Source organism: Hyperoodon ampullatus (genome assembly GCF_949752795.1).
Source record: "Hyperoodon ampullatus genome assembly, chromosome: 1".
NCBI lineage: Eukaryota > Metazoa > Chordata > Mammalia > Artiodactyla > Ziphiidae > Hyperoodon > Hyperoodon ampullatus.
Window position 1 is genome coordinate 158023274 of NC_136914.1, and position 14726 is coordinate 158037999.

The window sequence follows — 14726 nt, forward strand, 5'->3', positions numbered from 1 at the left end:
ATTTAAAGTTTCTGATTGGTATCCTTATTTCCTCTTTCCTGACTCCCTTCACTCTGAAAAAGGAAACTCTGTGGGTTATTCAAGCTTTAGGTAAAGAGAAGAGCCTTACTGATATGAATATGCAATAACAAACTTCCTCTAAACTCTTAGAACTGTCAGATATCCTTGTAGAGGGAATGTTCTGTCTTTTCTTTATATGCCATTGAAAATCTTTGATTTTGATTTAGAGCTGCAATATAAATTCATGATTGGGTGGTTTTTGCTCTTTGATATTGTCTTGAAATTTTTTAACTTTTTTTTTAACTGTAAAGTGTACAGATTGGCATTTTCCTCCAAGTTATATTAATTATCATGTTTAAGGTCAGAAAACACTGGCTTAATGTCTAACTGATCTATCAAAAACTTCTCTCCTTTTCTAGGTTATCTTGGAAGATCTAGGACTCTGAAAATGTTTCCCTTGAAGGATGCCGAAATGGGTGCCTTTACCTTCTTTGCCTCTGCTCTGCCACATGATGTTTGTGGAAGCAACGGGCTTCCTCTCACACCAAATTCCATCAAAATTTTAGGGCGCTTTCAAATCCTTAAGACCATCACCCACCCCAGACTGTGCCAGTATGTGGATATTTCTCGGGGAAAGCATGGTAAGTTGCTGTTGTTGTCTCCTATTTTGTGTTCTCTACCCTGTTACCCTGGTTAGGTTATAATATACATTGTAAACATATAAAGTAATCAGTATGTGTGTGTACAAGTGCCTTCACCTTTCACTCTAGCCAAACTGCAGCATTTGAGTTTTCCTTACTACATTTAAATGATTCATATTTCCCAGATCTGAGAGTCAAGATTTTTAATTTTCTCTTTCAGGGAAGCCACCTATCCTCAAGCATTTCTTCACCTCTCTAAGAAGGAAATGAAAGTTCTAAAGTTAGAAACTTTAGAATTGTTTATTAGAGTGTATTTTATATTGAAAGTAATACTTTGGGTTCAGTTTCTTCAAATGAAAAGAGAGTCACTTTTTTTTTACCTCTTTGGAGCTGCATTATAGGATTTCATTTGGAAAAGTTGAACTGTATTGGTTAAAAAGTCAGTGTTTCACCAGGAAGATGTTTACTGCCTTTTTTTCTTCTGTAGTCTGTATCTTAGTCCATTCTGGCTGCTAAAATAAGACACCATAAACCGAGTGGCTTATAAACAAGAAAGGTTTATTTCTCACAGTTCTGGAGATTAAGGCACCAACAGATTCCACGTCTGGTGAGGCCCGCTTCTTCATTGACAGCCATCTTCTCACTATAACCTCACATGGTGGGAGTGGGAAGGGAGTTCTCTCAGGCCTCTTTTGTAAGATCACTGATCCTGTTCAGGAGGGCTCCACCCTCATGACCTAATCACCTCCCAAAGCCCCACCCCCAAACACCATCACACTGAGGATTAGGTGTCAGCCTATGGATTTGGGTGGGGGGGACACAAATGTTCAATCTGTAGCACCCCTTGAAGTTGATTATGTTAGCAATATTTTAATTATTTTAAAATTATTTTTGAAAGCTTAATTACATGCTGAGGTTCCAATTTTTAGAATTATTTTAAATGCATCTCACTGAAATATATTTAATTTTTCTAACAAAATGATTTATGAAAGTTAACCCTATATACTTGCTGATATTGTCCTGTATTTACTCCTGCAAAAATGGCATTTTCAGGTGTTTCAACCTAACATTAATAAAGATGCTCAAAAAATGCAAACTGTATTTCCTTTATTGTTTTGCTGAAAAACAGGCTAAATGATACTTTCAAGGTTATGCCTCTTAAAAAATAGTTGCTCTGAAAGTTTTCTAGACTGAGTAGAAAATGTTTTTTGTAATAAATATTATTGATGGCTAATATTTATTGAGTGTTTATTATATATTAGGTAGTATTCTAAGTATTCTAAGCTTTACATATTTTAATTAACTTAATGCTTACAATCTTACCATGAGGTAGAAACAGATAAGGAAATTGAGGCACAGAGCAATTAAGTAACTTCTGGCAAGTTTGTTGTTTAAAAACAAGCAAACAAAAAACCTTTTGCTAACATTTTTATTTGATAAATGGCTTCAATGACGTTAACTAAATTATAGAACTCATTTGGGGCTTTTTATACAATCGAATACCTGATAGATATTGTCCATCCCTGAATGCCTCAAACACCACCCCACCAATCCAATTACAAATTCTAAAGAATTTCCGCTTGTGGGGTTGACCTAGTTCCAAAATCACTCCAAACTTGGCAATATAGTGGATCCTCATTATCATCTGTAGCGAGTAACCATAATTAGTATTGCTGTTTTACATCTGCAAATTTGGAGTATGCCTGTTTTCCCAAAGTCTTGCCACTTTACTCAGTTCTTAGGACTTCTTCATCCTTGTATCCTGAAGTGCCCTTTATTTCTTCCCACTATGTCTGGAAGCCTGTTTGGAGCATCACTTCATATGACTGTGGTCTTGCCTCTGTCCAGTTTTCCCTAGGCTTTCTTTTCATGGGATAATTGACTCAGTAGTCCTAGATACTTCTTGAGCTCCTTCTTTTCATCCCACTATCTAAATGAGGCCCTGTAAACACTGAACTAGGAAAAACCTTATGACATAATCCCTTTGGGGAACACTACTGCTAAATGCCCAGGAACCGTCTTTTTAGTTATAAATGTGAGATAGGAACTAATCTCCTTAGACACTGTTAGACTCTCTTAATGTAGAACCCAGCTCAACATCTAGGTAGTCTCTTTAGACCCATCCACCATATTGCTGGTTACTCTGTTTCCCCTGCTTTCCCTGCTCCTGGATCTCAGCAGCCCTTTCTTCTAGGGACACACAGGTCATGGATGTGTGTAAAATTCATATATTTTAAGTTTGGCTGCCTGGAATGAAAATATCAATGATTGTCAAAAGGTTAGGGAATTTGATTATTTTTTCACTATTGGCAATGTTCATTGTCCTGAAAAGTTGTATGCATCATAAAGTGTAAATAAATTAGAATAAGTGTCGATGTGAAGGTCTTTTTGTTCCAAAACATCCCAGTCATTTCAGTTGAATTTAGTTTGAAAAGTTTGAAAAGGCCCTACTCAACAGTCTCCTTAGTGAACAACACATATTTCTCAATGATTTAATACCACATGATTTTGGTTTGGACTCCACTTAATTGTCTCCTCACAGAATTTTGATTTTAGTTCCTTTCCCCCCTTTATTCTGTTCTTACTATACAGATATCTCACAGTTTGTCATTGGTAGTCCCCCACCTCCCCACCTTTCCCTTTTTACTTGGAGTAATGTGTGACATGTGGTCTGTTTTACTAACATTATGTTTTTACATGTTAGGTTAGTTCAGAAGTCAGGCTCTCACTGTTTCCTATGGATCATTCAAAACTGATTCAAGATGATGTTAGTTTCTTGCTAACTCAGCAGAATAATGTACTTAAACTCAAGCATAGTGTATATTAGAATTTGTGCACTTGATTTATTAAAGAGAAGTTGAGTAAAATATCTTTAAAAGAAAAAAGCCAATAAAACATGAAAATACTTAAGTTAACAAACTTAATCTTTTTCTTTTGAACTTGAAATCTCAGCAGTTTTAGAAGCAGAATAAGGATTATAAATGGTAATACATTCCATTTTATTTGGTATTTGTTACCCAGAAATCTTTTGTTTATTGCTGGGAAAATCAAGAACAAAATTATTTTAACTAATAGATTTGAAATTTAGGTAGAGAATAATAGAATTGTTAAGAACCTATAAAATAATGTATTCTATATCTCTAGCTGCATATATATTTCAACCTAAGTGTCTATATCAGTTTAAAGTTCCATCAAAGAAACAAAACCAGTAGGAGATAGATAGCTAGATAGCTACACAGATATAGATTAATTGCTTAGAATTGGTTTATGTGATTTTGGGGTTGTGTAGACTCATCTGAAATCCATAGGGCAGGTCATCAAGGACAAGCTGAAGTTTTAGACAACAGCTGAAGTCACAGTCCGAGTGTGGAGTTTCTTCTCCAGAGAAGAGTCGATTCTGCTCTTAAGGCCTTTACAACTGATTGAATCAGGATCACCCAGATTATCTAGGATATTCTTCCTTACTTAAAGTAAACTAATTGTAGATTTCATTTATTAAATGCCTTCACAGTAACACCTAGATTAGTGTTTGAATAACTGGAGACTATAGCCTAGCCATGTTGACTCGTAAAACTGACAATCACAGTAACCTAGTAACAATACTGTTTTTTAAGCACAGAATTTTTCTTTATCAGTTTTACTGTATAAATATTTATTTAGAGATTCTCTTTAAAAGGTAATGAGCTAGTCTCAGTTTTTAATGTGAATAACAAAAGAATGATGCAGTAACTATATTCTAATAACCTTTCATGTTGTAACGCATTTACAATTTACCTCTTTAAGTTAAAAAAGTTTCTTTTAATCTTTCAATCTGTTTTAGTCCCTCTTTTTATTCAACTGCTTTATTATCTGTCTTGCTTAATACTGTACTCTTTTCCATTTCTTAACATTGACTTAAAACATACAGTTCAAACTGTATGTAGACTACAGTTGGCGTTCATAAACTATTAGAAGAAAGATTATTTCACGGTTCTTGTATGTTCTACTCTTTAAAGTTCATTTTGGTGTCACATTTGTTTTTTTATAAATAATGCCACTACATTGCTGACTTATATTTGGCACATTATGATTCTCAAATATTTCTGTCATATTTTATTCTGTGAAACTATATTATTTTATAACAAACAGAAGTTATTTTCAAATAGTGGTCCTGAGTTTCAGAATGAAGACTCTCTAACAACTTTTTGAAAAAACTGGTTCATATTGGAAACATTGTTTTGGTATACACTCTATTACCTCTGGGAGAATCTTTGATATTCTGCAAGGATTATGGTTCTGCTGTCTAACTTTAAAGTAATACTTTAAAGGTCTGTAATATCCTAAAGCTTTGGCAAACTCTGGCTTATGATATTTTGAAGGAGTTTCCTGAAGAAGCCTGATAATTTTTCTTTCCTAAATCATTTTAAGCCTGACAAATTTTAAGCTAATGCCAAACACTTTGAAAATCCTTCATAGATATGGAGACTTATGAATATATAATTTAAAATTATTCATTAATGGGGTATGCACATTTTAACATATTCTGATGGTTTTGTTTTACATTAAAATCAGTGCTATTGTGGTGGTATTATGCCTAGTTTACAACATAGGCATATACTTTCCTACGCAGGACACACTTCTGTTTAGACAATGACTGTCATTATGTGAGATTCATTCATTTCTAATGGCTACATTGAGCCTTTGCTCAAGTTAACTCATTTAACAAGTATTTTTAAATTAGTTGCTTATATGTTTGAGGTATAATTCTAGACACTGGGGATGCATTTTGAACAAGACCAATATCCTTCCTGCATCATGAAATGCATTATCTAGTAGAGAACAAAGGCATTAGATAAAAGTGTATACAAATCTTTAGGAGTTGAAATAAGTGCTACAAAAGAAAAGTACATTGTGGAATAGATTATATGATAGGAGGAGCAAATTGATTTGGGGGGACCAGGAAAGTGTTCCTGGAGGAAATCACATTTAACTGAGTAATGAATAATAATAATAGCTAACTCTTAGGGCTTCTTATGTGCCAGGTTCTTATTATGTATTAACTCATTTCAACCTCACAACAGCTCTATGAGGTAGGTACTGTTGTTTTACGGAAGAGGAAACCTTGGCATAGAGAGGTTAGCAAACTCCCCCAAGGGCACATAACTAATGAGTATTAAACCTAAAATTTGAACCCAGACAGAATAGTCTGTGCTCTTAACCACTATGTTTCATGATAGCAGTTAACTGGGAGAAGGAACAAGGAAGATCATTTTAGGCAATGGGAATCCATGTGCTAGTATTTTAAGGTAGGAAAGGGGAAGGGAGACCAGTGTAACTGGAAGTTGGTGAGTGACAGACAAAATAACAAAATATAAAGCTAGACAGGGAGTTACGTATTCAGATTGATTAATTATTATATTATCACTTAGGTTTTAGTATGAAAATATGTTGGAGGGGGAATAAGAATTAATATGAGAAGATTAGTTAAGAGATTGTTGTAGTAATCTAATGAGGGAGGATGTTGGATTGGACCCAGATTGTGGCAGATGGAGCAAACTTTACAGATTCTGGAAACATTTGGGAAATAGGAATAGCAGGGCTTTTCCTTTGGATTTGAGAAAGGGAGATTACTCCTAAATTTGTAGCTGGAGCAGCTGGCAGGATAGTGGTACCATTTACTGAAACAGTACTAAAGGGAAAGGCTTAAGGAGCAAAATATAAATTCAGTTTGAGTCCTGTTGTGTTTGAGGTAACTTTTATATTAAAGTGAGAAACTGGCTGTAAAAGCCTGGAGTTCAGAAGAGAGTTCTGGGCTTGAGATAAAATTTAAGAGTCTTTCAACCTTGGAAGTAAATAAGGAGAAAACACAGTCTGAAGACCCAGAATCAAAGGTGGAGGCACTAGAAGCATTTAAATTTGGGTAGAAGAGGTACCAGTCTACAGAGGAGACTGAGGAGAGGTAGCCAGATAGGTGTAAGGAAAATTGACAAAATGTGGTAAGAGGGAAAACAAAGGAATGCTGCTTCCCATTTTGGTTTTCTGACAATATTATTTACTTTTTCCTTCTAGAACTTCACAGTTGTGCTAAATTGCTTGGAATTCAACTCTGCATGCTCTTTTCTTTATTGAATTGAAGAACTAGAACTTTTATCTCAACTTTCTTTCCTATTTTTTTTCCTTTTTTCCCCCTCATTAAATGTTCTTTCAAATTTAATTTTGTTTAAGTTCCTGTTTAGATCACTTGGAGTTTTTTTCTGAAAGTGATAGTTTTCATTTATAGTTTTAAAATTTTGTGTTTCAGATCATTTATATAATGCCACCACCTCAGCTTGGGCTTCCAAGATGTGACCCATACAATATCCTGCCCTCACACCTCACATGATTGCCTGTGTACCATTGTCCTTCATCTCTCCTCGCAGCAGGCAAGACCATACCTTGAATCAGTCCTTCCCATCTTCTGCTCACATTTTTCTACCTTTGCCCTTTTTCATTTTCACCAAACCTCCTTGCAGTTATCACTTTTTCTGGTCCCTTTTCACCTTTACTTCTTTATTTTGTCTTAGCTTGCCATCTGTATTATGTGTTTACCTTCTTCCTTATCTTAGAACTCATTTTGCATAGATATTCATACTATCCCAATTTCTTTCTCCTGAAATAACATTATCAAATCTCCAACCACTTGTGAGCCCAGTTGTGCTTTTCTCTCACTCCTCTTACATTGTTTCATCTAAAAAGGAAAAGAGTTTGTTGATCTGCTACTGTGTCAGACAATGTGTTAGTCACTAGGTACCTGATGATTACATTAAAAATGTATAGACCTTCAAAACTCTGCTGTCTTATTCTTAAACAGTTGATCTGTTGGAAAATAAAAATTATATCATGATATAGATTGTGCCCACCAAAATTTTATATTATTACTAATCTCAGCAAACCCCATGATGTTAAAAGTAACCCCAAGTTGATTTTCTGTTCTTTCTCCATAGTCATGATTCAGAACATTTCTACTTTTCTCAAATTTCTGAACTCAGTTTCAAAAACCTTATGTTTGAACCAGACCGTCAAGACAATTTGTCCCTAGCTCCCAATTTCCCCTTCACTTCAAAATTTCTTTATATCTTCATCCAAGCTTTTTCTTCTAGTCTGTGTCAGAAGAAGGATTGCTTCTTTTTGCCAAAGGTAAACTTTTCCAGCTGTTTTTCCTGATGCACACGGGAGAAATTCTAGAGAAAAACACAAGATGAAAAGAAATTGTTATTTAATATGTTGTTTTATTACACATTTATCCTGTTATTCTACATATTTGATTTTTATGTAGTTAATGTAGACTTTGAAAAGCTCTTTTAAAATATCATTTATACTGTATGTTAATAACTTTAGTGGGATATATTATTTTGTTATTAAAACATTGTGTTAATCAAATATAAAGTGGAGTTGGTGGTTTTTTTTCCTCAGAGAGACTGGTGGTGGTGGCTGAACACTGTGAACAGAGTCTAGAAGACTTGCTTCGAGAAGGGAAACCCGTGAGGTACTGTATAATATCAGGACAATTACATGAAAAGCAGAAATTGGCAAACAAAAGGCATTTTAACTAGAAACTACAGGATTTAAGTTTCTTCTGTTACTTGTTTAATGATAAAATCCAGGTGTAAATTTTCACTTTAGGAAATTTAATTCACAGGCCTCATAGAAATTCAACATTGACATTATCCAGTGTTCAGCCTTTGTGAGGTAAGCATTCTGCAAAGTACTTGACAAAAAATTACTAAAGAGGATATACAGGAAAATTTGAAATCTTTTTAGTACCAAGCATTTCTCTAGCTGAGTTTTAAGAGTATTTCCTGAGAGAAGTACATGGTAACTTCTCACAGGGCACTGGTATTCTTAGGGACAGAGGACATAGTGAACTGTGTAGAAGGCTAGATTGAAGAATAGAGAGAAATAATAATCATGGCTTGGGTGGAATATAATCATACAGTTTAAATTCAGTTATTTCAGGGGCTTCCCTGGTGGTGCATGTTTGAGAGTCCACTTGCCGATGCAGGGGACACGGGCTCATGCCCCGGTCCAGGAGGGTCCCACATGCCGCTGAGCGGCTGGGCCCGTGAGCCATGGCCGCTGAGCCTGTGTGTCCGGAGCCTGTGCTCCGCCACCAGAGAGGCCACAACAGTGAGAGGCCCGTGTACCAGGAAAAAAAAAAAAAAAAGGTATAAATTCAGTTATTTCAATGACACATGAAATTTACTTTCTAAGGCATTTTTGGCAAGAAAAGTGGTCTAAACTTTCTTACAAATATACTATTAAATGAGCTTCTTCACAGATTTTCTGAAATTATCTTAATATTATGAAAAATGTTTCTTTAATGAATTAAGTTGTACTAAACCAGTGAAAAATATTTGCCATGAGCCTTTATAGGATTGTAATTATCCATCCTAGATTAAAGAAATATTCTCATTCTTGGTCAATACTCTTTAATCATTGCTATATTATAGAAGAAGATAAATCTTTTGCAAGGGAGGAAAAATGTGTATCTTACTAAATGGTAGTAATTTAATAGCAGCAAAACAAATAAATTGAATAAAAGTACTTTCCTTGCTACTTTAAATGGTTTGGTTTTAAGTGGTCACTGGAATGAAAGATGCAGATATCAAGTGTCCAGTTGCCTCACTTGCTTTTTTAGAAAAGTCTAATCTTACCATGGTGATAAAAGTGACTTTTCTATATATTTAATCTAACTTAGTAAATATGTTTTTATAGGTATAATTTTTGCATGACACAAATCTTTAATTGTATTTTTTTAAGAACATATTACTCTTTGCCCACCAGTTTAAATTTACACTTTTTTTTTTTTTTTTTGTGGTACGCGGGCCTCTCACTGCTGTGGCCTCCCCCACTGCGGAGCACAGGCTCCGGACGCGCAGGCTCAGGGGCCACGGCCCATGGGCCCAGCCACTCCGCTGCATGTGGGATCCTCCCGGACCGGGACACGAACCCATGTCCCCTGCATCAGCAGGCGGACTCTCAATCACTGCGCCACCAGGGAAGCCCCTAAATTTACACTTTAATTTGTAGGCCACCGATGCAAAAAAAAAAAAAGTTCTCTGTGAAAGCTAGTTGACATTAAAATTGAAAACCAATTGTAGTCATGTCTTTAGGAATTTTAACTGAGTTTGGGTTAAAGTTTGCATAAAGATTTACAATGCAATATGTATGATGAAAAAGCCACTAACTAGCTAGGCAGCCTTGGACCGGTCTCTTAATCATTTTCTATATGTGTAGAACAAGGAGTTTTACTTGAACTAGGGATCATTCTAGAGGAAGTTATTGTCAACTTTATATTTTATTTAATATGAATTACATGTGATAATATATTAATCAATTGCCTTTATAAGCATATGTTTTCTTATTCTAATATATTATACTAGTATATTAACCTACTATTCCCCATTACTTAAATGGTAGATTTTTTTGACAGAAGAACCCATGACAAGTCTAAGTGTAAAATTCAGTGCTATAATATAAAAGGCAAGTTGTTTTAGAAACATCTATTTTTTGATCCAGCAATCCTCCTCCTAGGTAGAGGATCTCCTTAAATTTGTACCCAAGAGGTACATCATTTGCCTCCCTGTAGTCCCATCCCTGCTTCGGCATTTAATCAAGAGAAAGGCAAAATGCATGCCCACCAAAATATTTGCACAAGAATGTTCCCAGAAACATTATTCATAGTAGCCCCAAACTGGGAGGAACTCAAGTGTCCGTCAGTGGGAAAATGGGCAAGCAGATTGTGGTATATTAATCAACAATAAAACGGAATAAACTACTGATACAACAACATGATGAACCTTAGAAATATTATGCTGAGCAAAAGAAGCCAGACACAAAAATCATATTCTTCCATTTATATGAAGTTGTAGAACAATCAAAACTCATCTACGGTGATAGATATAAAAATAGTGCTTGACTCTGGTTGGGAAGAGGGCAATACAAGTACTGATTCAAAATAGCCTTTACTGAACTATCTGGGGAATGGAAATTTTTACATCTTGATTAGGGTATTACTTACATGGTGTATGTTCTTGCAAAACTTGTCAAAATTCAGTGACGTGTACACTTAAGAGTGTGCATTTTGCCTATGTAAGTTATACCTCAAACATTTTTTAAACGCCTGTTGAGTTATTTACTTGGCTTGAGTTGTGAGTCTCTCATATAGCAACAGTGTTATGTTGTTAATGAAGATGCTTCATCCAGTGGCATACTTGTTTGTATTTCTTTGTTTCTATAAGAAGAAATAGTATGAATTAGTTATTGCTGCTTAACAAATTACCTCAACACTTAGCAGCTTAAAACAATAATAATTTATCAATTTATACAATTTCCCTGGGTCAGGAATTCAAGAACATTTAGCTGGGTGGTTTTAGCTCAGGATCTCATGACATTGCAGTATATCAGCTGGGGCTGTAGTCTTCTGAAAGCTTGACTGGGGATTCAGTCAGCTGTTTCTAAGTTAGCTCACTCATTTGGTGCCAGTTGTTGACAGGAGGTTTATTTCCTCCCTACCTTGAGGGCCTTTCCATAGACCTCTTGGCTATTCTCACAATATGGTGGTTGACTTCTCAGAATGAGTGAGTGAGCAATCTAAGAGATGAGAGAAAGCAAGGTGGAAGCAGCAATGCCTTTTATGACCTCTCCTGAGGAGCCACACATTGCTGTAGCTCATTGGATACAGAGTTCAGCCATTAAGTCTATTCAGTGTGGGAGAGGATGACACAAGAATGTGAATCCCAGGAGTCAGGGGGCATTGGAGCATCTTAGAGTCTGGCTGTCACAGAAGTCTTGGAGATCATACAAGTAATAAAAAAAAAATGGGAAAAAGTAGGAATGAAATACTAAATCAACATTAACACTAACTGGAAAATAAAGTTCCTAAAATTATTCAATACTCATTAGGGTACTTGGGACAGAAAAAAGGAAGAAGTTTACCCTATGAAGAGGACAGATTATTAAAGGAATATCCAGAAGTATCAGAGGACATAGCTATGCTATGATTGGAATTGCTCTACATCATGTAAATTGATGTTACACATGGTCTTGTGCTCCCAGCCATTCCAGAGGACTCTATAAGCCACAAGTAGAGTAGTTCTTGTCATAAGGGTGGTAGTAACTGTAGGATGTTCCTTCTGATCTCCACATTTCCCTCTTTGCCCATATCTGTCCTTCCTTTACTTACTGAAAAGAACTAAAGGAGAGAGAAGCTGGTGACTCTGAAGACAAATTTCCATTTTCATCATTTTACCTCACTCTACCCTTTTACTTTATTTACTTTTGATTGTACTATATAAGGATATAATTGCCATTGCTTTGCCAATAAGATTAAATCCATTAGCTCATGAAAAGTTTTACTTTTCTGTGCTTGTCATCATTTATCGTTGTTTTAGAGATAATAAATCTCATAGCAATGGATACCAGTAGCCTCAACAGTGTAAAGGTATAAAGAAGCCACCTTTCTTCAGTGCCCTTGTATATGTCTTCATGAGGATAAAATGTTATAGATGGAAGCATATTCTTTGAGTAGGTAGCAGAACATCAATAGGATTAAATGCAGATTTCATACTGTCTTTCATGACATTTACATGGTCTTTTTCACTTATTTAAAATAGAACGTATGGTAGTCTTATGGGTCTTTGTAATTTCTTCAAGTGAGATATTTTTAAACATTTTTGTAAAGTATTGTTTTTAATCATTCTGGTAATAGATTAAAATTCAATATTTTCTTTGTTCATTTTGGGATATAACATTCAGCACTTAATGCCTTTGAGTAGAAATGATTCTGTCAGGTTCAGTTCCAAGTTGTTATCTGATCCATCCATCTAAATTAGCTTTGTTGAAAACTATTTGACTTTCCACATATTTGGATTACATTAGTCTCCAATAACAGAGCAGGTTTCATGTGCAGAGTTGATGTGTTGCAGTTTTAATTAATTCTATAACCTATTTATGGAAAGTGAGAAGATGTTCTTATGGCTTATAAATCAGTTCTTTCCCCTACTGCCAAAAGTAAGCACCCTGCACCTGTAAGAAAGGCTGATGCAAAGTAAACAGCAAATCTGTTTAGATGGGATTGCTATTTGAGATCCATGATTTTTACTTGTACATCTGTCTCTAACTGTTGCAAAACTGTAAGCTGCCAGTTGTCTGGTAGTTATTTGCAGTTCATTGTCCAAACTTAAGCATCATGTAAGGCATATATCTTACTGGATTTATACTTTGAAGAAAATTTTGCGTCTTTTGTAAGATTGGTGGGATGGGGGATAGAGGAATGAAAACTAGAAACTTAGAGAAGAGTCTTGTATCAATTTACTCACTAACTTTTTTCATGATAAATTTAATATCACTTAACTAAGCAATATTGTACTCAAACATTATGGTAGTAATTCGTATTACAAATGTATTGTAACTTAAGACTATCTTGAGGTTTCAGATCTCACTAGAAAATAAAGTGTTCTTTCTTGTTATAATTTTAATAGCCATAAAACCCTTTTGAGAATTCATGTTATCCAAACCAAAAATAATAATTTTGTGCTATGACCTGGAGCTTATAATTGAGTCAGTCTTTTATGAAATAACGTTATTTGTGAGGGTAGTTTGCTAACCTGGTTTGAAAGAGAAAACTCATTTTCTTTAGAGTCTATTCAAGCTTGAATATGAGGAATTAATTTTGGAGAAAGCTTCTCTCTTTTCAGTGGCTTTTATATGTTACTTGTGCCAGAGTTCTCTCTTGCCAGTATCCTCTCCAGTTTCAGTTAAATGATCAAAATTATTTGCTGGAAACATAGAAGCACGGAATTCAATTAAACTCCTATAACCAGTACATTTCAAGAAAAAAAAGTATAGCGTTTGAAAGATTTGTTTGAAATCATCTCATATTTGGTGCCTGTGAATCTATTTAATTGCTACCCTAAAGCCAGATTCAAGGTACTGAAAAGTGGAGAAATTTAAATTTCATCTCATTTCTAAAATATTTTCCAGAAAATGTTAAAAAAGATATACCTTATGTCACTCCTATTAAAACAAGCATGAGGGAAATGGTTTGTCTTTTAAGTCTAGGTGCTATTTAGAAAGCATTTACTGTTTGTGTTATTCAGAGCATGTACTTTTTCTTAATCTATAAAAGTGCCAGCAAGTATAGTTCATAGACAGATATGCAGCAGAGTTTTGGCACTTGCAGTAAGCTCCTGCATTGTCCTTACATTTGCAAGTGAAGGCAGGGTGAGTAGTGCAGGCAAGTTTCTTTAATAAAATGTAGTTTGTCATATGTTTTTAGGGTTATGATTTTGAAAATTTACCAGAGAACCATCAACATTGCAGGGGTTATACATGAGACTTTGATGGGAAGCAGGCTATGTCTGCAGCTGTTGACTAGCTTGATGGAAAACATGATATGACTTACTCGGATGAGTAAGTTTTATTTGCCCCTATTAAACGATTGCCTACTCACTGAATTAGATACGCCAAAGAATTTTGAACACATTCTAGAATACACTCCACAGATGGATAATGAGCCACGGGTCATAGTCATCAGAAATAGATAGTAGATACTCTTATTTTAGAATATAACCTGGTGGTAGAAGTTAAGGTTCTCGTACATTTTTTGCCTTCAAGGGCCCTAGTTTCAAAATGCATTTGAAATTACCACAGTATAGTCAAGTAACTTAAAGATGTGTATAACTGATGTATATTTTTCTTCCAGTTTTACTTGTCTTGTTTAAAGACAGAAAATAATACCAAAAAAAGATGGTCTTCACCAGGCATGGAATCTTGCAGCAGCCTTTTGCTTTCTCCCTCTCTTGTATTGTTTATCCTATTTGCCAGTCAAGTATTGTTAATACCACCTCGGTGATATTTCTCTTGTCTCTGCTGTCCTCTACACTGTTTAATTCAGGCTTCATTAACAAAGAGCTTGACTATTGCATTGCAGCATTCTCCTAACTGGTCTTCCTGCTTTTAGTCTTTCCATATTCCAGTTACTCCTACTTTCTGCTGCTATATTAATATTGTTATAGATGAGTCCATTCCCTGCTCAAAAACATTTTGTGGTTCTCCATTTGTGTG

The 14726-nt window shown here is 35.1% G+C and overlaps 1 protein-coding gene across 3 annotated transcripts in view; it reads left to right on the top strand.

Moving 5' to 3' along the window:
- Positions 1-448: 448 nt before the first annotated feature.
- The window catches only part of TBCK (TBC1 domain containing kinase), a gene marked incomplete at its 5' end in the record, with an annotated part of 227688 nt that continues 213410 nt past the window's right edge, over positions 449-14726 (top strand). For all 3 annotated transcript variants that reach the window (XM_079700269.1, XM_079700270.1, XM_079700271.1), the window contains 2 exons: positions 449-641; positions 8073-8145. In XM_079700269.1, coding sequence (XP_079556395.1) covers positions 449-641; positions 8073-8145 — 266 coding nt within the window. The remainder of the gene's footprint in view (positions 642-8072; positions 8146-14726) is intronic.